This window comes from Desmodus rotundus, chromosome 1 (genome assembly GCF_022682495.2).
Source record: "Desmodus rotundus isolate HL8 chromosome 1, HLdesRot8A.1, whole genome shotgun sequence".
NCBI classification, from domain to species: domain Eukaryota; kingdom Metazoa; phylum Chordata; class Mammalia; order Chiroptera; family Phyllostomidae; genus Desmodus; species Desmodus rotundus.
The window spans coordinates 51,856,741-51,881,829 of NC_071387.1; the positions used below are offsets into that span (position 1 = coordinate 51,856,741).

Here is a 25,089-nt window from a genome sequence, read left to right on the forward strand (position 1 = left end):
ATTAAGAGAAACAAAACACCAGGATTTAAAAAATTAGATTATCCAATGAAAACGGACCAGGTGATGCTGACCCAAACTGATTTTTAAGGCAATTTTTTTCAAAAATAGTTGAAGTTTAATGTGCTATATACAGCCAAAATTTTCACATAACCTAAGATCTAGTTGTTTCAAAAGCATAACGTTGCCATTTATAAATGTTTGTGTCTCCCCAAAATCCACATGTTGAAATTCGAACGCCCAAATGACGGAATAAGAATGTAGGGCCTTTCGGAGTTGCTGAGGACATGCGGGCAGAGCCTTCCTGAATGGGACTGGGGGCTGACAATTGAGACCCCCTTCTGTCCGCCACGTGAGGATACAATGGGAAGCCAGCCCTCTGTAACCCAGAGAGGGCTCTCACCAGACCCTGACTGTGCTGGCACCCTGAACTCCTTCCAGCCCCCAGAACTGTGAGAAATAAATTTCTATCGTGTCTATGCCACTGTTCTATGGCATTTCGTTACAGCAGTCCAAAAACTAAGACCCTCATCATTCAAGAACTGTGAGGAAAAGAGAAAAATCGTGAAAATTCTAGGTGGTGAGTAAGTTTAACTTAGAAAGAAAAAGAGGAAGAAGTAAAATGGAGGCAGTACCTACGTTTGATTAGATATTATCCACTCAGAAGACAGCCTGCCTGATCTAACAGACTTGAGAGCGAGGAAGGAGGTAGCATTCTGAAAGTGTGTCAAGTGTCACAGTTAATTTGTTCGACTTAAAAGAAGTGTCAGTCACCTATGTCATCAGTGATAAATGTGGATGATCAAAGAGTCCTCGGTGGTTAAAGAATTATGGACATACTTTTTTTTTATTCCCAAAGGAAACTGTACAAAAGATAATAAGCATAGTTAATATTGATGCTTGCCATGTGTATTATCTTTCAAAAACTCAGTAAAATCACTTTTTATCCAACTCATTATCATCCCTAGTATGTCTAGACTCAAGCATTTCCAGACGACTACTAGAGGGTATACCTTAATTATAGCTCACAATGAGGGCACCGGAATCATACAAGGCTTTACTGCTTCCTCCCAAGAAGCACGAGATTGAGCTTTGTTCTCGAGTTAAGCAATGGGCTAAATTTCAACCTTGCCTGTGCTGAATTTACAGTCTGCTGAGGAAATGGAATGGACAGAGAGCAATACCGCAGATAACCCACTAATGCCTCCTCAGAGACAAACACAGATTGCATCGACACAAGGGTAATAATACACATACATAGTTTGGATAATCAACACACCAATCAGGCTGAGTGAAAGAGGACGTATAAGACTGATCTAGATGAAGGTAAACTAGCCCAGAAAAAGCCACCGTGAAATAGAGATGTGAACTATCAGAGGGAAAGGCAGAAGCGTAGAAGTCCTGAGCTGATTTGGAACATTGGCCATGGAATGGGGCTTGATTGCATGAGGGGTGTTCACCCACAGAAGCACTTGACTGTCGGACCCGCTCAGAGAAACAAGAACTGCGGGAAGTGGTGAAGGTGAGGCCGAAATTAGACATGAGAACGATGGCTAAGAGGAACCAAAATCAGAAGCAAAGTTTTTTTTTTTTTTAATAATTTCAAATAAATAAATAAATGACAAAAATCAGAAACCCAGAGAAACAATTATTGAATAGAGGGTAGGAGAGACTAAGAGTAAGATGCACCATGAATTTCAACAGTCTTGTTGGCTGTATGCACTTTTAAAAGACTGGACTTTTCAATCGTCCAGCTTGGCATTTAATTTTGCATCTACTTGGTTTGTGTTGTGTTCTTCTCCCTAAACCCAATATTCACACGGAGCAAGAACCCTGGTAACACAAAGCAAGCCCTAGCTGTCCTCAGGAAGTCTCTGAGGTGAAAATCTCAGGTTAGTAACTATTCTCAGAAATGTATTCTGTTTACAAAAAGCTTGATGATTTCTCCTTCATATGTCTTTAGTATGGCAAGATTTATTTGTCTTCAAAGGATTTGTTTCTGTTCTGTGTACTGGCTTATTAATTAGAGCTCCTCTTTCAGACCCAAAATACTGTCAAATAATTTCCTAATAAATACTCTCAGTTGTTTTCAAAATGCTACCACTAGGGAGTAACCAAGAGTAAATATTGAAATTCTTTATACATAGAAAACAAGAAAAAAATAGAAAATCTTCCAATTAATGTAACTTGATATGTCTAGTTTCAGCCAATAATGAGTCTGTTGGTAGGAGAGTTATACGCAATTAGTTGTTGTTATACTGATGAATAAACCATAGCTCGAGTCCAGGGTAAAGAACATCACTCCAACCCTCACCATTTATATATAGTATGCATGTGTGTGAGCAATGGTTAAGTTTTCATTTCAGCTTGACTGGGGTGTCCCGATAGTTGGCTAAGCATTATTTCTGGGTGTGTCTGGATGAAATTAGCATTGGAATTGGTGGCATCAGCAAAGCCGTTTGCCCTCCTCACTGTGGTGTGCATCATCCAATCCTTTGAGGACCTGAATAAAATAAAAAGGTAGTGGAAGGAAGAATTCAGCCCTTCCTGAATGATTACTTGATCTGGGACATTGATCCTCTCCTGCACTTTGTACTCCTGGGTTTCAGACAGTCACTCAGACTGAATACAGCCCTGGTTCTCCTGGGTCTCCAGCTTGAAGTTCGAAGATGATGGGGCTTCTTAGCCTCCATAAATGCACAAGCCAATTATATATATGGACATATATGCACACATATGTGTGTGTGTGTGTGTATACTTATAACATTGTAATATTCTATTTCTCTCTATAAAACCTAAGGTGGAGGTTACAAAGCAACCATGCAAACTGAAATTAAAAAGTTGACAAATCCGTCTGAGGAGAGATGGGAGAGACAAGTTGTTTTACTCCTGGCAGACTGGGGGAATATTAAAAGCAGGAAATAAAATCAACTGAAAGAGTAATGGGTTTTTTAAGACTACAGGTGAAGTAACATGACAGTTTAGAATCCCTGGAAGCCCCAGATACAAATGGAGTCCTTACACACTCATCCACTCTTTCCTTCCTATGGGCCTCCTCTGGGTGCACAGGAGCAAGGCTGACAGCAGGGCAGGCCACCTGGGGGCGCCACCTCCCGCCGGGGGCACTGGGCACAGAGCCTGACAGCATAGCAGGACGCCCTGGAGCAGGCAAGTGTCTTCGCCACATCTGTGGAAATCATACAACTCGTTCTCTCCTTAGCTCAATTAATACAACAAATTAATGGTTTCTCAATAGTCTAAGAATGAAACCTAATTGGTTGTTTTTAAAATACTCGGTTGGAATCTGTTAAGTAACTTTCATTTTAAGTTTTTGTATCAATAGTCATAACAACATTGGTTAGCAATTTTTATAACTAATACATTTCTATGAAATCATCAGTTTGGGGATCAGTAATAATGTTTCATAAAACAAATTTGAAAGATGTCAACCATTCTGCTCTGGAATAGTTGAACTACTCATAATGTTTTGACTTAGAAGAATTTTGGTGGACTACTCGTGAAACTCCCAGGTCTGCTGCTTTTATTGGGGGAACTCTTTAAATATTTGCCCCATTTTCCTCTGTGATAATTGTTCTGTTTAGAGTTTCTGTTTCTAATTAGGTCAATTTTTAAAACTGCATTTAAAATAAATTATTCATGCTACTTATCCTTTCAGTTTTTGTTTTTCATAAAGTAGCACAAAGTAGTGTCATGATTTTATATAACTTCCTCTTTTAATTTTATTTTCAATTATAATTGACATTTTAATACTGTTATATCAGTTTCAAGTGTACAGCATATTGGTTAGACATTTATATAACTTACAAAGTGATCCCCCAGTAAGTCCAGTGCCCACCTGGCACCAGCCAGCTATCACAGTATGATTGACTATGTTCCCTGTGCTGTACTCTACATCCTTGGCAATATGTTGTAACTGTCCATTTGTACTTAATGCCTTCACCTCTTTCACCCAGCACCCCAACCCCTCTCCCATCCGGCAGCTATCAGTTTGTCTTCTGTATCTACAAGTCTGTTTATATTGTGCTTGTTAATTTATTTTATTCGTTAGATTCCACATATAAGTGAAATTATACGGTATTTGTCTTTCTCTGACTGGCTTATTTCACTTAGCACAATATCCTCTAAGTCCATCCATGCTGTCACACATGCTAAGACTTCATTCTTTTTTTAAATTTATGTATTTTACTTTTTCTGTTTGCGTCAGTATTATTTTTTATTTACTCTTTATTACATATTTTCCATTACCATTTAGTCCCCTATACCCCCGTCTCCCCAGCAATCATCACACTGTTTTTTTCTTGGCCAAGTATTATTCCATTGTATATGGGTACCACTGCTTTTTTACCCACTTGTCTATTGATGGGCACTTGGGTTGCTCTCATATCTTGACCATTATAAATAACGCTGCAATGAACACAGGGGTGCATATATAATTTTGAATTATTGTTTTGGGTTCCTTTGGATTTATAACCAGAGGTAGAATTGCTGGGTCATAAGGCAGTTCCATTTTTAATATTTTGAGGAGTCCCACACTGTTTTCTGGAGTTACTGTACCCATTTACATTCTCACCAACAGGGTGTGAGCATTCCCTTTACTCCATATCATTGCTGACATGTTGTTTGTGGATTTATTGATGATAACCACTCTGACCGGTGTGAGGTGATATCTCATTGTGGTTTTAATTTGCATTTCTCTAATGAATAGTGACATGGTGCATCTTTTCATATGTCTAGTGGTCATCTGTATGTCCTCTTTGAAGAACTGTCTATTCAGGTCCCCAGCCCATTTTTTTAAATTGGATTATTTGGGGATTTTTTGGTGTTGAGTAGTATGAGTTCTTTATAAATTTTGGGTATTAACCCTTTATCAGATGTATCATTGGCAAATTTCTTCTTCCATTCCTTAGGCTGTCTTTTCATTTTGTTGATAGTTTCCTTTGCTATGCAAAAGCTTTTTAGTTTGATGTAGTCCCATTTGTTTATTTTTTTCTTTTGTTTCCCTTGCCCTAGAAGATATATCAGGAGAAAATATTGTTAAGAGAAATGTCAAAGTTTACTGCCTATGTTTTCTTCTAGGAGTTCCATGGTTTCAGGACTAATATTTAAGTTTTAACCCATTTTCAGTTGATCCTTATATAGGTTTAGGAAGGTGGTCCAGTTTCATTCTTTTGCATGTATCTGTCCAATATTCCCAGAACCACTTACTGCACACACTGTCTTTCCCACAGTATATTCTTGCCTCCTCTGTGATACACTGATTGATCATGTGGACATGGGTTTATTTTGGGGCTCTCTATTCTTTTGATCTATGTGTCTGTTTTTATACCAGTACCATATTGGTTGGATTACTATAGCCTTGTAATATAATTTGATATCAAGTAGTGTGATACCTCCAACTTTGTTCTTCTTTCTCAAGATTGCTGTGGCTATGTGGGATCTTTTGTGGTTTCATATAAATTTTTGGATTATTTGTTCGAGTTCTGTGAGAAATGCCATTGGTATTTTGATAGGGATTGTGATAAATCTATAGATTGCTTTGAGTACTATGGACATTTTAATGATGTTAATATTTCCTATCTATGAATATGGTATATGTTTCCATTTACCTGTTATCTTCTTCAATTTCTTTCATCAATGTCTTATAATTTTCCAAGTGCAGGTCTTTACCTCTTTGGTTCAATTTATTTTTAAGTATTTTCTTGATGCAATTGTAAATAGGATTTTTAAAAATCTCTCTTTCTGATAGTTAATTATTGGTGCATAAAAATGCAACTGATTTCTGAATATTTTGTATCCTGATATTTTGCTGAATTCATTTATTGGTTCTAGCAGTTTTTAGTGGAATCTTTGCGCTCACTACATGTAGTATCATGTCATCTTCCCAGTTAGGATGGCTTGTACTTCTTTTGCTTGTCTGATTGCTTTGGCTAGGCCTTCCAGTGCCATGTTGAATAAGAGTGGTGAAAGTAGACATTGCTGTCTTCCTTCTAACCTTAAGGAAAATGCTTTTAGTTTTTCCCCATTGAGTATGATTTTAGCTATGGGTTTGTCATATATGGCCTGTGCTGTGTTGAGGAATGCTCCCTCTATTCTTACTTTGCTGAGAATTTTTATCATAAAGGGGTATTGGATTTTGTCAAAAGCTTTCTCTGCATCTATTGATTTGAGCACATAATTTTTATTTTTCATTTTGTTTATGTGGTATATCACAATTTGGGATGCATATCAAATTTGCATCCCAGGAATAAATCCCACTTGGTCATGGTGTATGATCTTTTTAATGTATTGCTGAATTTGGTTTACTAATATTTCGTTGAGGGATTTTTATTCTATGTTTGTCAGGAAAATTTGCCTATAATTTTCCTTCTTAGTCTTTATCTGGTTTTGGACCAGGATAATGTTGGCCTCGTAAAATGAACTTGAGAGTCTTCCCTACTCTTGAAATTTTTGGAATAGTCTGAGAAGGAGAGGTGTTAGTTCTTCTTTGAATGTTTGGTAAAATTCACCTGTGAAGTCATCTGGTCCAGGACTTTTGTCGGAAGTTTTTTTGGTTACTGCTTTGATTTCACAGTAATCAGTCTGTTCAGATTTTCTGTTTTTTCTTGTTTCATTTTGGGAAATTGTATGTTTCTAAGAATTTAACCATTCAGTCCAGATTGTCCAATTTCTTGGTGTATAATTGTTTATAGTATTTTCTTATAATCCTTTTTTCTATTTCTATAGTGTCAGTTGTCACTTCTCTTCATCTGATTTTATTTATTTGTGTCCTCTCTTTTTTTTTTATTGATGAGTCTGGTTAAAGGTTAACTAAGTTTGCTTATTTTTTGAAGAATAAGTTCTTGGTTTTGTTGAGCTTTTGCATTTCTTAAACTTTGTTTTATTCCCTCTTGATCCTTATTATTTCCTTCTTCTACTCACTGTGGACTTTATTTTTTTTTCTAGTTCCTTTAGGTATAAGGTTAGATTGTTTATTTGAGATTTTTCTTGTTTCTTGATGTAGGACTGTATTGCTGTGAATTTTCCCCTTAGGACTACTTTTGTGGTGTCCCTTTGATTTGGGGTTGTTGTGTTTTTATTTTCACTTGTCTCCATATGTATATCTTTTGATTTCTTCCTTGGTCTTGTTGTGAACCCATTCATTGTTTAATAACATGTTAGTTAGCTTCCCACATCTGTGGGTTTTTCAGTTTGTTATCTTGTAATTGATTTTTAGTTTTGTACCATTGTGGTGGAGAAGGTGCTGGATATGATTTCAATCTCCTAAAATTTACTGAGAGTTCTTTTGTGATTTAACATGAGGTCTATCCTGGAAAATATTTCATGTATGCACTTAAAAGAATGTGTATTTTGCTGCTTTGGAATAAAATGTTCTAAAAATATCAATTAAACCCATCTGGTATAATGTGTCATTTAAGGCTGCTGTTCCCTTGTTGATTTTCTTTCTGAAGGTCTATCTGTTGATGGCAGTTGGGTGTTGAAGTCCCCTACTATGACATGGGGATACACTCTTGACAGGCTTGAGAGAACACCCATGCCTTCGATTTCGGGTCTCAGAAAAATCAAAGGTTAATGAAAACCTGTATTTAGAAAGGGAAGAGGAAAGTGAATCTGAACTGTGTGTACTGCTCTTAGTCTGACCAAGTCCGGCTAATGATACCGTAGATCCTAAGGTATTTGTAAATACTTCAAATGACTGTGAGATACCCTGTAAGTACTTGGGAAAAGATTGAGGCACAATTTAGAGACTGGCCCAACACATTTGGAGGAAAGAGCAGAGCTGAGATGCAAACCCAGTCATGGGGGGAGGGGTTAGTGTCTGAACCTTCATAATGCTTCTCTGTGCTTGGGGTGGGGGGAAGTTCTGTGTAATTACTTCATGAGTTTCCTTTGGATAATGCCTGTTTTTCCTCACAGGGAGACTTATTTCTGATTTCATATTTTTTCCTTCCTCAGACAAGGAAATTTCTTATCCTGTTTCCACAGATGACAAGTCCTTCAGAATACAAATTCTTTTTCTTTAGATATTTAGGGACATCGTTCTCAGAAGAGCAGAGCACATGCCCACTCCAGGCACTGAATATTAACGTTCTACTCTATAGGATAATAAGCGCGGTAGAGGAGACCATGGTTCAGAGTGGCGGAATGAATCGACAGGCTCACCTACCTGGTGCTCACCAGAGCCAGGCCAGAGCTCGGCTCCCAGCGCCCACTTCAGCGCTGTGCTGCACTCTCCTTAGAGAAATTCAGAATGCCCTCACTTAGCTAACTTACACAATTTTTGTCCCTTGACTCCCAGGAATAGTCATGATTTTTCCTTTTTCATTTACAAGAGGACTTTATCTGTTTGTTTCATAAAACATTTGATTCCTTGATGTTCTGTGTAGAATGGTAGTACATTATCTCGTGTGAAAGCATTTCAGTAGTTCTACTTTTTTGCATTTCCCTAGGCTATGATATTGTCCTTTACTTACAGCTTTGTTAGGTCAGGGCTTGTGTCTTAATCATTTCTGCATTTCTAGTTCTAGTGGGTATAGTCATGCAGCTTCTGGGTCAGAAAGTGTAATTTTCCCAAGGAAAATAGGGACCTAGAATCCATATCAGCTTTACTCAACTGTTATTACAGTGAGAGAATTTTTGTAACCTTTCTCAAAAATTAATCAAGTTTCTCCTGGCTATTATGAGCCAATTTTGTTCCATTTGGAGTGAATTCTTCCTAATAAGAGTGTGAGCCTGAACTCTAAAATAGTAAAATGTGACGAGTGAAGGGAAGCTGGTGAGCTAAGGTGCGATGTCCACCCTAACAAAGCATCGTTTAATGTGATCACCTCTAAGTTTTCACACACTTTTTCCCCAAATTCTTTCTGAAATGTGTTGTTATGCTGTCGGTTAGTATAGTTCACTCAGGGCCACACGTATCTGCAATCTTTGGACAGCACCCACGTTTCCCACAGCCCTGAAGTCTGACTAACAAAGTTCCTCAGAAAGCTAGAGAAGAAAGTTTTCTCCGTGTCGCTTAGATTCCAAAACAGTAGGGCTTGGTGCCACCTGAAGCAGAACAGTGGCCTTTGCACAAACCTATCCCAAAGCAGCACGTTTTGTCATTAGCCAGTGACAAGACTATGATATGCCACAGTCATTTTCATTATTTCTGATAGTTTTTCATTCATTTATAATTGACTATTGAGTACTTTTCTGTGCCTGTACCATTTTACCAGCTTACCAGGATCAAAAATAACCAATTATTTTATATGATTCCTGCTCTTGACGATTTGACCTCAGAGAAACTGAGACTGCTGCCAGAAGTCGGTGGACCTAGAGCCTCCGGTACATGAAAAGGTACATTCTTGCCCTTAACACTTCTTAACTCGTTCCTCCCAATTATCTCTTTGGAGATCACTAGCTCTTAAATTCATAGAGTAAAATTTCTGTTGAAGAAACCAGTAACACAGTATTTACAGAACAAGAGACAAGAAACTAACACAGAGGAGCTGAGGCCTGAGAGGCGGAGCAGCGAAGGCTGGAAAGGACCATGAACCCACGTCCGTCTCTTCATAACAGCATTCAGCACGAGCCTTCACTGGACACCCCTGCACATGGAACTGCTGCCCCACATTCTGCTTTGCCGTTACGTCTCACATTTTCCCACCTTTAGCTAGTTATCTGCTGGGGTGGGTGGTGCTGGACAGACCTCCAAACACACCTACATCGTCTGTGATTCTGACATTCTCAGTCTTCCTGTGTCGTTTCAGGTATGACAGTACACGTCCACCATGTGCTAGAACACAGGTGGCGAACACAAGGCCCGCAGGCCGCATCCGGCCCTCCACTTTGTGTTATCCGGCCGCGCAGCTTGTTTCTACCCAGGGACAGCACAGAGCTCTCGCTTAACTGTTAAGGAGTAGTTACATTTAGACGGTCCTAAAATTACATCCGGCCCTTTGAAGGCAACCGCGAGGCTGATGTGGCTCCCGGTGAAAATGACTTTGAAGCCCCTGTCCTAGAGAATGACAAGAGTGGAAAATTGGGGCCCTCACAGTTGGTCATCATTAGAAATGTTTTATGTGGTGGCACAATATTATTTAACATTTAATTTTCTGGGCAGTTGAGGTAATGGTGATGGTACACATTCTACTCTCCCCAAATACCATCCCAAACAAAAATAGCAAGAAGAACTAAAACTCATGCTTTCGGCATAAGAAGCAATTACTGTCTAAAGTTCAAAATACCTCCAACTACAAAAATAAACATGAACTACCCATGTATGTTATCTCCCTCCTCCCACTGTAAACCCTTGGGGATTACATGGGCAATCCCTGAAAAATGGCGTAGAAAAGAGCAGGAAGAACTAGCGGCAGGCACGGTGCTGACCTGAAACTATCACGGTGAAGAGAAAGTCCCCCATCGGGGGAAAATACTGGGAGATACAAACTGGTCCTGTGCATCAGGAAACTCAACACCGGGAAGACACGTCCTGCAAACACTGTGTCAAGAGGCAATTTTGGAAAGGTAACAACACTTAAGAAGACAAGGAGTTTAAACTAAAGACGCATCCTTTCCAATCACACGTTGAAGAGGAATTTTAAAAAGCACACTTGTGGTCAAACAAGGCAAAATTAAAAACGAAAAAGAAGGAACACAACGAGGATCAAGTCCCGCCCCGAGGGCCCTGGTTCCGCACTAAACGGAGCCATCCAGGAAGTGGCCCACGGGCGGCCCCGCTAGCGGACTGCACTCTTGAACTAGGCACCCCTGAAACCGCCGCCAGCCACCGGCCTGTGCACGGACCTGCCGAGGCACGAAGAGTTTTCATGTATATATAACTGCTATAAAAATATAGCTGGAAACGAGAATCAAATTAATTCAGCTGATGAAAATTCCACTAACTGAAAAGGAATGAAACAGTCTCAAGTGAGCATTTGGGGATTTGAAAAGCAAACCAAACCACTTTGCAAGAGAAATTTTAAAACCCAAAACAGAAATGGACACAAAATAACAGACTAAAACAAGGGGTTGATTAAATTCAGGAAAAACATAGAAGGAATAGTTTAAATTATATAAGAAATGAAGAGTAATATAAGAACTCCCTAAGGAATAAAATATTCAAACAAAAAGTTAATAAGAGCATTGAAGAAAATCAGAATACCAAGAGAATAAATGCTTTAAAAAGAAATATAAAAAATAAAAGAGAAAGTGTTTGAAATGAAATGTAGGCAAAGATAATGCAGTTAGATATAAATGGAGGCCCTGAAAGAATATACAAAACAAGGAACAGAATTAATAATTTAAATTATGACTTTAAACAACCCTTCACTGAAAGAGAAGGTTCGATGGGCCAGTTTGCACCAGAGAAATTGAGGAGGTTGAGGGGGCTGCCCACGCGGAAGCACAGGCCTGGATGGTCTGCAGGGTCGTCTTACACATTTGACGACCAGACAGACCCAGTGCTCTGTAACTTACTCCAGAGCATCACCATTCTTCTAAGGAAGTAAGCTAATGAGAGCATAATTATTAAGTCATTACCAATATCCCTTATGAATATTAATGCAAAAGTACTTAATATTAGTAAACAAAATCCAATATCACAAAAAAATCTAAAAAACCATGAATAAACAATTTTTTAAGGAGTGCAAGTTTGTTTCCCTATTAGGAAATCCAGAAAAATAATACATTATATTAACAGATCTAATGAGAAGAACATTATAGGAATATCTCCAGAGGTGTTAAAAAAATCTTTGGACAAAATTCAACTTAATAAAAAATATGTAACTCATTCTTAAAGCAAGCATCCAACTTAATGGGAAAATACGAGAAGCACTTCCACTAAGATTAAGAACAAATAAAATATGCCTTCTATCTCCATTATGATTCAACCTCATCCTGGAAGTATTAACCAAGACAATGAAAGGAATAAGAATTGGCAAAAGAAAGCAATTTCTGTTTGCAGATAATATGATCATGTACCTAGAAAACCATAGGGAAACAATGGTAACACTTTCTCCAGTAATAAAGAGAATCCAGTATACTTGCAGAATATAGAACTAACATGATGGAATTGAATTGCTTGTGTTTAGATGCAGAAACAATAACTAGTTTGTGGATATGATGGGAGAAACCCCATTTGCATAGCAACAATGGTGAGTAAGTACTTAAATTCAACATTAAATTTGTAAAAACTAAATAAGGCAATCTTTAAAACACTCCTGAAAGATACAAAAATATGTGACTACATTAAAGATTGCCTCCTCTGTTCTTGGAAAGGACAACTCACATTGTAATGATGTCACTCTAAATTATTATAAAATGTTAACACAACCCCAAAGAGTATCAACAAACTTTTTGTTTAAGTGGAACTGGATGACTTAATATGAGAGTTTATATAGGGGCAATACATAGCCAGAGGACCACTAAAAAAAAAAAAAAAAGCTATGCAGGAATAGCACCCTTAAGCATCCAACAAAAATTACCACCAAGTCTCAGTAATTAAAACATGAAGAGCCCTAGCCAGGTGGCTCAGTTGGTTGGAGCATAGTCCCATGCTCTAAATGGTTGCAGGTTCGACTCCCAGTCAGGGCACACAGCTAGGTTGTGGGTTTGATACCCCCAGTTGGGGCACATACGGGAGGCAACTGACTAATGTTTCTTGCTCACATTGATGTGATATTTCTCTCTCTCTCTCCCTTTCTCTCTCTCTAAAATCAATAAACACACCCTCAGGTGAGGAATAAAAGAAAACAAACATGAAGATAATGACAAGTCAATGAAACAGAATAAAAGTCTGGAATAGACCCAAGAGTATCTGGAACTATAATATAAAGATGTCCTCTCAAACCATCAGAGCAAAGATGAATTTTTGATGAGTGATTCTGGGACAACTGGTCAGCCATTTGGAAAACATAAAACTAGATCACACACATCATACACAAGAATAAAACCCAGATGGATCAGAAACCTAAATATAAAAAATAAAATCATATGAGCACCAGAAGATAACATGCATGATTCTTCTTTTACCTGTATGGGGAAAAACATATTTGGAACTCAAAATACTGGTGCAAATTAAAAAATTATTAATAAAATATAATGCAGGAAAAAACCATTTACAGTTCAAAACATAACTGACAAACAGGGAAAATTTTGCCATATATATAACAAAATGTTAATATCCTTAATATATAAGGGAATCTTAAAAATGAGGAGAAAAGACTAATGTTCAGTAAAAATGTGCAAAAGACATTAACAGACAATTCATAGAAAAAGATATAAAATGGTGTTTCAAGACATAGGGTAGCTGAATGGATAAGATAACAAGACCTACATATGTGCTCCATACAAGAGACCCAATTCAGAATAAAAGGCACACACAAGCTGAAAGTAAATTTGGTTCAACCTCTTCCCCTCCTCTGAAGGTGTCTCATGAAATACTCTTATGATTTCTAGCCTGTGATCCCAACTTCAACCTTAACCAAGAGTAAATAATTTTTAAAAAATTTCTCATTGCAGGTTGTGATCATTGCTCTGAAGGCAAGAGGGCCAACACCACGGCAGTGGGCGCAGGAGGACAGGCTGTGCTTCCACGATGAAAAGTCCTTTCTGAAACGTGACTTGCAAACTTGGAACATTGTAGAGGGTATGAAGGACCCGACGATACGAAAGGCTGAGATGAAGATGCGGGCATGGAATAGCATTCCCAGAAGAAGGAAGAGCACATTAACAGCGCCAAGGAAAGGTTCCTCAGCAGAGGGGTTGATGTTACAGAGTCAGCCACATTGAGAATGTGGGTAGTGATACTTATGTCAGACAAAACGGACTTTAAAACAAAGGCTATATAGTCAGAGACAAAGTAGGACATTGCATAATGTTAAAGGGATCAATCCAACAAGAGAATGTAAGTCTCGTATCCATTTATGGACCCAACATAGGAGCACCTAAACATATATGGCAAATACGACTGGGTCAATGTCAAGGCTTGTAAAACATGTTTTGGGCACTGAATTAAAGCCCTAAAACATGGACTGTACCGAAAACAACAATGTCCAAGGAGTGTGCCAGTTGCTTATCTGGGAAGAGGCGAAAAATCCACAGTAAGGGTCCAGCTTCCTTTCCACTTCCCTTCCTTCCTTCTTTCTTTTTCCTTTCCCATCTTGTACTAACTTCTTTATTTCACTCTATAAAACATCACTTTAATTGCTAGCATTTGAAACAGCAGCTCACTCTGGCTCCCATTAGTGACTTAATAAAAGTACTTAATAAGAACATAAACACAAGGCAAAATTTATCTTCAGTGCATCTCTTCCCCACAAAGAAGAAAAGCTAGCTAAGCCCCAAAGACAAAGGAATGAAGTCATGATTAAGGAAAGCTGCCTAAAAATTAAACAGAAGTTACTGCAATGGGATTTGTCTTCTTCATAAACAGCGGCCTCTTCCATCCGGCCATCCAAAGCAGAGCAAAGGCTCCAGTAGCCAAAAGCACACTGGAGCTCACTTTGTTTCCGTGATCAGTGCGGAGCTGCTGAGAGAGGTCATATGCTTTTCTATCCATGTTTTAGTTCTGCAATTTGACTGCAGACTCCCTGAGAGTTTCGGGCCAAGACTGTATCTGATAACTAATCTGAGAAAGAAAAATTCTTCACGTGGTGTTTAGCAATTTGTATTTTTAGCAATTTGAAAAACATATATCTGTATTTTTTTTTACAAATATGATGTACAGAAAAAACTACACCTGTACAGGTGTAAAGAAAAAACTACACCTGTACAGGTGTAAAGGAAAAACTACACCTGTACAGGTGTAAAGGAAAAAAATGCACCTGTACCGGTAATACACCTGTAAAACTACAGGTGTATTTTTTTCTCAGACTGGCCTAAGGGAAGCCCAGCACAGACAAAAATGCTGATGCTTGCTCAGTGGTACTGGAAGATATGCCCTTTAAACGTGGCGACTTTGTTCTGCTCGTTCCTTGTGGCAGGCAGACTCTGAGACCACCCTCAGTGAGCCAAGTATTCCTGCCAGTACGTACTCCTCTCCCCCCAAGTGTGGACTAGCTGAGTGACCAACAGCTATAACAAAGGCACGCTCATAAGACTGAGACTCTCATTTTGCTGTCAGACTCTCTCTTGCCGGTTTTGATGAAACAAGCTGGAGAGGCCTAGGTGCTGAGGAACCGAATGTGACCACCAACAAACCGGCAGCCAGGACCTGACGTCATATTGCAAATGTGAATCTGTCAGAATCACAAAATACACTCTTCGCACCCAGTCCTGTGGCAAGTCCAGCACAGACAAAGTCTTCGGACGCTTTCCGAATGGCACTCAAATGCCAGCTCCGTAAAAGTGGCAGTTTTGCTTTCCAATTGTTTGTAAAATGTTTTTGGATTAGTTTTATTTGATAATTTTGACTTTTTATCCTTTGAAAACTAATAGAAGTCATTTTGAGGTTTTTAATGTTTCATCATTCTGTTTATTTTTTGCATAATTTTATGAGGTATAAATTACTTCAGCCTCCAGGAGAGAAAACTCAGGTTCAAGCAGATTGAGTAAACTTGCCCAAGGCCACAAAGCTAATAAATGGGGGAACTGATCTGGTTGATCCAATCACCTCAGCAGCCTAATCATAAAGCAGATTAAAATGGTGAGAAGCAAATAACAACAACAACGGAAAAGTCATACAATGTTACATAGATGGCTGGCCTGGAATTCAGAAACCTCAAATCTGTCTAAAATAAGCCAAAAGCCATACTGTCAAGTCTCTCTGCCCTCTCACTACAGTTTCTAAGCTCCCTGAAGGATCCAGCTCTCTCCAAACAATAAGCACATGTCTCCTTATTCTATAGGAAACTGCAACTCTGGACCTGTGGCTAGAAGTCCAGCTTTAGCAGGGTTAAAGACTGGGCAGTAAACACTAGATGGGAATCACGGAAAGTGGGGAGTTTTGAGGACAATATGTCTGAGATGAAATGAACCAATAAACTAACTTTGATACTTCTGATATTTCTGAGGCTAGAGATAATGTGTCTAGCACCTACAAAGAAAGAGTAGCTTAGGTTAAAAAAAAAGAGGTAAAAATAATAATCAGAAAGTGATCTGGGATACCCTGTGATGTCTCCGACCTGGAAATAAAAAGACCTTATTCAAGAATCTAAAGTCATTCATTCCTCTGAGACAAGGATTTGTCTCTTATTAAAACAGTGATGCACTGGGAAAAGGCTTTTATTGGAAATTCTTCAGGTTGAAACACAGGCTAGAAAGAAAAGGAATTTTGGAGTGTGAAAAAAGACCCCAGCACTAGGAATTTATGAGGGAGGAAGATCCTGAGAAGATGGGATATCGAGGACAGAAGTACTCACTCCACAATTCCCTTTCAAACCGCCAGGGGTGAAAGTGCTCAGTCTGCCAGCCCCAGGGAGGGAGGAAGGAGTGGAGAGGGATTTTCGTCATCAGGGGAGGCTCTAATCCGGTACATGGTGATAAGGCTTAGCTTTTAAAGTAATTATTTCAAATATCCAGTGGCCAGTCACAACACAAAGTACAAATATGATGTCAGTGCTATTTCCTTTCCTTGCTCGATAACCTCTTTGTTTCGAGTACTAACTCTTAAAATGAGGGGACAGCGATGCTATCTGCAGTTTACTCCCAACATCCACATGCCTCTTCTTCCCAGCGGCGCTGACTTGTAAGCATCAGCGGACTGCCTGTCTCTGAACAGGTGTCTTCATCAGCTGCTTACAGACCCCAACTTAGTACCACTATTGAAACAGGGCGGGGGGGAGGGGGGGGAGAAAGGGATCGTAAAGGGTCTTTGACCAGGAAAACAAGTCTTTTCATCTGTCTTCACGTCTGGTGTCTTTAGACTCAGATGCACAAGGGCCTTGGGTGGTTTTCCACTTGTTGTCCGTTCGCGGTGCCATTACAGCCTGGTAGAGGAAGGGAACGCTTTCTGCTCACTGACATGCCCCAGAATGCCAGGACACAAAACCAGGTCCAGCTGAAAGTCTCAGTTTAGTTGCATTATATATATTTCTTGGAAAGCTAATAACGGAATCATGAAAATGTTGCTCCTGGTAAAATAACAATGAAAGAAAGAAGTTGGCTGGCAGGATTCTGACTGTATTTCACATGCTTTAACAACTCTTCAGTGTAACAATATCTAAGTAGTTGCTGGGATTAAATGGTAGCAGGGTGGGCTTGGACTGTGAACAGAAGCAGAAGGCTGCAGGTGAGGGGAGGGATCACCTTGCCGAAGATCTGGGTAGGGATTTTCAGATGGTTTAGATGGAGAAGCCTGACAGTATTCCAAGTCTGTGATTGGGCAGCAGGGATGGGGGAGGAGCATCAGGAGAAGGATTCTGCATTTTTCCCCCCTCCTGTGTCCAAATGAAAGGTGTTTTGCTAGCATGCATGAAAGTTGTTCTTCATTGTCACAGAAACTGGGGCACAAGAGCGGGGGTTGCTGGCATTTCCTGGGAGAGGACCAGGGTGTTCACCACTCTGCAATATCTCTCGCAATGAAGAATGTCCCAGCACAAAAGCTATTCATGCCGCATTGAGACATTCTGTGTCCCAGGACAATTCCAGCCTCTCTCCTCACCTCACTCGCCCCATCCAAGGATCTCTGACTGAGGATTTTGGGAGAAAGACAGGAGCCTGCCCGGCCCCGCCACCTGCCCTCTTGCCTCCTGGTCTGCCTGCCTGCAGAGACGGTGTTTTCAGCGCTGCGCTGCCACAGTGGTAGGCCACGATGTGTGTGGTTTTCCCCTTCCCTTTGGAGTAGGGGACAAGCTCACTTAGGAGGAAAGAATTAGGGAGTTTATCGTGGTATACGTGAAGGTTCATGCTCTCTGATCAGCTTTTCAGTGATTATGATAAAGAGGACTGTTAGTATAGCCCCTCCAAAACCAGAGAGAGAGAAAGGCAGACAAGGGGGTTGGGGAGGGAGAAAGAGGGAGAAAGAGAGAGAATATTGTATCTCACATGACCTGGTTCATCGAATTTGAATACATTGTCCTCAATTACTTTGGCACTCCTCCCATGTAGAGGTGAAGTCTACATCCTCTCCCCTTGAACCTGGGCAGGCTTGTAACTGCTTTGACCAACAGAGTATGACACAGGTGATGTCAACTGATTCTCACAGATGGGTCACTAAAAGTAATGCAGCTTCTGCTTTACCTGCCAGAAAACTCCCACTTGGAAGCATGAGTCTCCAGGGAAGAAGTCTACGGGGCGAGGGAACCCATAGATGCAGGAGGAAGCCCAGCCACATGGAGACACTACATGTTGCCTCTACAGTGAGTCACTCTATTCTATTTGTTGAGGCTCTCCAGAGAAACAGAACCCAGAAGATGTGTGCATATAGAAAGAAAGTGATATATTTCAAGGAATGGACTCCCACAACTGTGGAGACTGGCAAGTTCAAAATCTGCAGGCTAGGCTGGCAGGGGGAAGATCAGGGAAGAGCCAGTGCTGCGGTTCAAGTCCTGCTGGCGGAATTCATTCTTGCTCAGGGAAGATCAGTCTTGGTTCTATTAGCACCTTCAACTAATTAGCTGAGGCCCACCCACATTCTGGAGGGTAACATGCTTTACTCAGAGTCATCAATTTAAGTAATCTCACCCAAAAACACCTTCACAGAAACATTCAAGATAATATTTGAACCAATATCTGGGCACAGGGCCCACCCAAATTGACACAAAAAATTAGCCATCACACCTGCCCAGATACCAGCTCAGGTGAAGGAAGCCTTCTTGGCTCTCCCAGACCAAGCTGGCCACCAGCTGAGTGCCAATGAGAACCCTCAGCCAGGGCCACAAGGAGTGAAAGAATCACCTAGCCAAGCCCAGCCTGGTTCCTAATCCACAGAGGCTGGGAGCACTACACAATAGTTATTTTAAGCCACAGGGTTTAGAGGTAGCTTGTTATGCTCCAATAACTGGGATGCTAACTTTAACTCACATTACCTCCCATCTCTCTTAACAAGCATCAGCTCTACTGGCCATCTCAAACACTCCGCCTCCTCCCGTCTGGCCTCAGCGCCTGCTCACTGTCCTTCTTTCTGCCAGTAACACTTTTCCCCCAGCTCTTTGCTGAGCTGGCTCCTTTCATTCTTCCTGCCTCAGATCAAATATTACTTCCTTGGAGAGACCTTCACTGACCACACTATCTAAATTGGCTTCCCTGTCTGTCTCAATTTTTTTTCCTTCTCTTCATTTTCTTCAAAACATTTATCTCAATCTGAAATTAATTATCTTGCTGTGTCTTTGGCTATTGTCTTCCCCCAATTAAAATATTAGGGCCATAAAGATGGGTCTTTGTCCAACTGACTCATCATTTGCACAGTGATTAGACCGCACAGATACATGTTCACTAAAGATTTGTTGAACGAAACGTAATGAATGCTTATGTGGTATGTAGGTGACTGACTTCAGGATTCTGTCCTTGGCTCTCAACTTAATAATTGTTTTCACAGAATTTAATGAAGGAAGGTTAAAACTCCCATGTGATACAAAGGATGTTTTTCTCTGCCTTTGCCTCTGTTCTTTTTTTCCACCTCTAATGAGATGAGCAACTACTAGGGAACAACAACAACAACAAAACACCCAACCTAGAACCCTTTTACAATATCTCAGAGACAAAACCACTGCATTTTTTTACCTGATTATTTATGTGGCTTATTTATATATTTTCCTAACTCTTACAGATTAAGTAAAAGGCAATTCTAAACTGAAAAAGGGAAGCATGTTCTCTTTTCTCTCCTGGAGATCCACGCCACCCTTAGCCTTCGTGTGATGCAGTCACAGCTCTCGACTCCCCCAGCACGGGCTGATGGAGAGCTAGAGAGAGAGGTGAAAAGCAGACCCACGCCCCACCCGTCTTTTGTTTCCCCTTCATTTTCCAGTTCTTTCACACACTTGAGGCATGAAAACAACATATATGTACTTTTTCCCATCAGCTGAACTCAAGTCCTTATCTGCAGGCCCTTCGCACCTGCAGACACTCTCTGAGCCTAGCGGACATCCACTCCCACCCACCCTATCCACTTACTAGTCCCCTGCACTCTAATTCTCCCTTGTATTAACCACATCTTTTATTTTCTGTATTCTGATGCTTTGACGTTTGGGGCCTGGCTGCCCCTGGAGAGACTGTCCCTCCCCAGTGAGCCAATTCCTAGAGACAGTAAACAACTCACCTGCAAGCACACTTTTCAAATACCAACCAATCCAGAGCTCACATTCAACCACCAGCTTGACTGGCTCATACTCCAGGGCTACTATCCACAGCCCTAGCCACCACGTGACCAGGCACAGCCCCTACACCCCAGAGCCGACGGGTATTATCTACACTAGCCCATCTAAACCTGCTCATCGAGCCCTGCCCATTCCTGCCCCCAATCCCGCTGTCTCTCTCTGCCTCCTGAGCAACTCTGGAGCTTCTCATCATGCGCCCGCCCAAGTGTGGTGTGCCCCCTCCTCTTAGAAACTGTGAGGAATACGCTGGCTGGCCAACAGCAGTCACCTCCTGACTGTTGACCATACTGCACCTCAAATTTTCAATTAACGTGCTGTAGGTAAGACATGCCTCTGGACTGTAAGTCAAGTCAGTGTCTCAGTCATCGGGGGGCAACTGAAGATCACCCTCCATGCGCAGTATTTTAAGTTGGACTTTAGTAAGATTTAAAAATTCTGGATTTAGATCACGATTCACTCAGGAAACCTTTCTCGATGCCTTGTGTGACCAGGTATTATGGAAAGCTCTGGGACAGGAGGATGAATCAAACATTCTCTCAGGCAGGCTCCTGGTAGGATAAGGACTCAAGAACTATGTAAGAAAAGGAATGAACGAATGAATGTCTTCCCCAAGTTCACCAGCTGGAGTGCATGGCTTGGTGGATGGCCTGGTGTGTTCCAGTCATAAAATCATTGTCAACACTGGAGGCTCGAAAGGGAATAGATTGATTTGTCTGGTTCTGCGCCATTCTTTACACAAGCTATTGAGATTGGAAATCTGCAAGATTATTCAATTTCTCCAAGATTTAATTTGTCTTCTTTGAAATATCTTCACAAAACTACAGCCGAGCTATTCCTCAGAACAGCCTAAGGAAAATGTTTTGGGGGGCAGAACATAAATATAATATAAATAATAATATTGAATACTTAGCCTTTTAATATATGCCCAGCGTTGTACCAAGCATGATGTACGTATTATTTTATTTAACAATGGGACATGTATTATCATCCCTATTTTACAGATGAAAAAAGCCAAAGCTTAAATAGGGTGAGTAGTTTGCTAAATGCAGCACAGCTAGTAAGACACAGCGCCAGGGTCTGAACCCAGGCAGTGTCACTCCACAATACACTTATCTACCAACTGGTTGCACATGCGAGCTACGAAACTGTACCTTTCTAAAGGTGCACACTCAGACCCATTCTCAAAGCCCGTTAGGGAATTTGGGCCAATCTTCATTCCGGGAGATATCCTCCCCATTCAAAATTCTGCTACTAAATCTCCAACATTTGTGTACAGCAGAATCTTTCTTCTACCAGTTTATTAGAATTTGTTTTTAAGCTCGCTCTGCCTGGCCACCATCTGCAGGGGTCTAATTGGTCACAGAATAAAATGAGCTACTAAAAAATACAAAACAAACTCCAGAATAATCTCTCTCCAAAACCTCTCCATAGAAGAGTAGCAAGCTCCAATAACGGTGATCATATACAGAACACATTTTAGGGCCCAACTTGTTAAGGGAGTGAGGCGTCTGCTTATTAGTAAATTTTCCAAGGAATTTAGTTAAAATCTGCTGACAATGACTACCTGCCTTAACTTTAATTATTCTTTCCATTTCCCTTAGTCTGACTTAACACATTCCACAGAGGTCATCGCTAGACTCAATTTACTGCATTGAGGGGAAGCTTGTTCCTGTCTGTAAGATAATTGTATCCTCATAGGCCAGCCAATGGGTAATGCATTGGAGTCTGCGTCTTCAGTTACCTTGACCCTAGGATATTTCTTAACACACATTTGCAGGAAAGAAATTCATAGGACACCAAGTAATGTGTAAATCTCAAGTCTGCACTTTTGTTTCTCTCTGTGCCTGGCTACGGACTAAACAAAATTACCATAAGAGGCAAACTGGACTCTTTTTTTGGCAGCTGGTGTTTCGGAATTCCCAGGAGAAACACTGAAAGCTACTCTTTTTTCTTTCTTCATCTAAAAGGGAAGTCAGTGAATTGCTGAGTCAGCCTTTTGATCCCTTGCCAAGCCTCAAGCTTCCTAAGACATTAGTCAAATGGTATTTAATCCTTCTTCTTTAAATACCCAAACCTCCCCATCCCAGATTAACGTAAAGGGAGAAGACGCATCCCCAGGGTTTCTTTCATTCCCCAGCACTTATTGAGTGCCTACTGTGTGCCTCTGCTCTAAGGCCTTGGAGATGCAGCAGCGAATCTGTATTCCGGTAGTCACCGAGGGGCCTTAGACGGGACGTGTGAGTTATTTGAAATTCCCAGTGGAACCACACCACAGTGCAGAGGACTTTGAACTTGACATCTTATAATTTAGGGTGAAAAGAAACCCCAGGAGTCTTTGGAGTCTTGCAGCTGCCTCCGGCTCTGATGCCTACACTTAACCACAACCGAGTTAGAAGCTGCGGGGAGGAGGGGTGAAGCCCTCCTATTTGTATGCAGGGTCAGCGCGCAAGTAAGTGCGTTTTCTGGGGCCGGGTTCTGTAGATTTCCTTGAAGTCTCAGGAAGGCCTGAGACCCTACGAAAACCAGAAGCAGCCCTTTCAGGTCCCTGCAGCTGCAGGAACCCAGGTGATTGACTGCACTTGCACGTCCTTGGTGAAGAGCAGCGTTTGAACCAAAAAGTAGTGCCTAGCAGACGCCACACCGGCTGCGACAGCCGCTCGGGCAGGGACACACCCCGCCCCCCTCCACTGGCGCTCCCTACATTTCCAACTCCGCTCTCAGAAACTCCAGGTGCGGCAGGCCTGGACGTAAGGGGACATCTGTTCCTGTCCTACTCTGCCCGCGAAGGAGTTCCCAGAGAGGGCAACTCCCGCCTCCCTTCTCAGGACCCAGCTTCTGACACCTCTAACTTACCGCCCAGCCTAGTTCTTCTCCAGGGCCCGCTCCCCGCGGCGCCCAAATTCTCTGAGAGCAATAAGGGCTCGACTGTACCGACCGGGCCTTTCCGGGACAGGGCGGTCGCCCCGCGGTGCCCTGAGCCCGCTGTCCGGGTGCACACCCGCGCGGAGCCCTCACCGCCCTCCCTCGCACTTCCCTTCCAGCCCGCCGCACCCTCTCCCCGCGCGCCCACGGGCCGCAACTCCGGCGCGGGACTCGCGCGGGCGGGTGGCGCCCAGTACTTCACCGTCAGTCACCGTGGCGTCCGCCTCCTCCCCTGCTGGTTGCACCTCCAGCAGCAGCGACGTCGGGGTGGGGGGCAGGAGCGGCCCGGGGGCGAAGAGCTGCTCCTCGGTCAGGAAGCGCAGCTGCACGCGGTAGCGCCGGCGGGTGGGGGCGGGGGCCGGGGCCGGGGCCGGGGCCGGGGCGGGGGCCGCGGCCATGGTGCGCGCGCCTCGAGCGCGCCCGGGCCGCCCCGAGAAACTGCCGCGGGAGGGGAGGGACTTGGCGGGGCTGGCCACCTTCCTCACCTCCCCTGCGAGTTCGCCCAGGGAGACGCCCGCGGCCCCTCGGACACCTGCAGCACCCCCGCCCGGCTCAACCCACCCCACCCCGGGGCGCGGGAGCGCGCGGCGGACGCGCACGTGGGCGCAGCCACTCCGCCCGGACGCAGCTGAGAACACTCAAGTTTGGAGAGCGCGCGGCGCACCTGGAGGCAGTTAGGGTTTGGAAGCAGAAGGGTGACACCTGCTGTTCGCCGGGATCGCTCAGCCCGCCCGGGCGTCTGTTTGGAACCGGCCTTGGCCGGGCTCTCCGAAAACCAGTGGAGGTTTTGGGGCCACTGGCGCCCGCTTAGGCGCGACGGGCCCAAGTGCCGCGTTCTTTCCTCACTGACAGGGTCCCGACAGCAGTAGGGAGGTAATGGGGAATCCCAGGGTTCGGGAAACTCGCTGGGTATGAGTGACGAATGTTCGCTTGCATCTTCACTCACTTGGCATTGAAAACTTGTTGCTGGGCTGTGAGCATTTCCCTAGAAGAGGGTCGGAGGGCCAGGGACCCTTGTCCTAAGGTTGACGCCTAACTCCAGCAGCTACCCACCCTGGGCAGTTGGCTCCAGCGTCAAGGGATGAAGGCTGGAAACCCTGGGGAACCAAGTCACACCTTGTTTATCTCCCGTGTGGTTGCAAATGATATGATTTTATTCTTTTTATGGCCGAGTAATATTCCATTATCTATGGATACACATAGATATATAAAGGGGCAGTATATATCATGTCCCCACCATACTCTCAAGAAATCTGGAGTTCCATTACTTAAACAACAATAAAAAAATGGCAGTCCCCCCACCCCACATTAATGCATAGAACAGAAACTCACCTTAGACTAACCTGAGCAAAAACTCAAAATATCATGATTCACTAAAACACTGGGAAGTCCAAGCTTTGTTCATGCCTATATTTAGAGACTCAGTTAAAGTTGACCAGATGGTTTTGTCTCCAACTTACAGACGGGCCTTAGTCACGTGCTGGGAGCAGCGCTGATATTCAACCTGGCGGCAAAGGCAAGGCTCCTTCTCTAACTAACTACAAGGCAGCTCGGGTCATTCGACGATGACCGGCTTGCTGCGATAGATCTACCCGACTTGTGCCTTGGATGGGGAGACTGCAAGCCTTGCCAAACTCCCATCATCTGAATGAGGGATGAGCAGATAACCAAAGGGCGGAGGCAGCTGGGGGGACAATGTCTGTCACACGGAGTGCTCACTCCATGCCTGGCACTGGTCTAAGCACACTACATACATTAATTCATTTACTCTTCCCCTTCCCTGTGGGAGACACTGTTATTACCCTCATTTTCACTGATGAGGAAACTAAGGCACAAAGGTTAACTCCCCCAAAGTCACCATTTACAAGAGGCATAAGTCCTCTAAACAGAGCAGATAGGAGAGTAAGTCCATGCA

The 25,089-nt window shown here is 42.4% G+C and overlaps 1 protein-coding gene across 3 annotated transcripts in view; it reads right to left on the bottom strand.

Annotated features, from left to right (window-relative positions):
- Nucleotides 1–23,774, bottom strand: part of LOC112299563 (histone-arginine methyltransferase CARM1) — a 217,924-nt gene extending 194,150 nt beyond the window's left edge. For all 3 annotated transcript variants that reach the window (XM_053924192.1, XM_053924197.1, XM_053924200.1), the window contains exon 1: nucleotides 23,377–23,774. In XM_053924192.1, coding sequence (XP_053780167.1) covers nucleotides 23,377–23,572 — 196 coding nt within the window. In that variant the 5' untranslated portion in view covers nucleotides 23,573–23,774. The remainder of the gene's footprint in view (nucleotides 1–23,376) is intronic.
- Nucleotides 23,775–25,089: the final 1,315 nt, after the last annotated feature.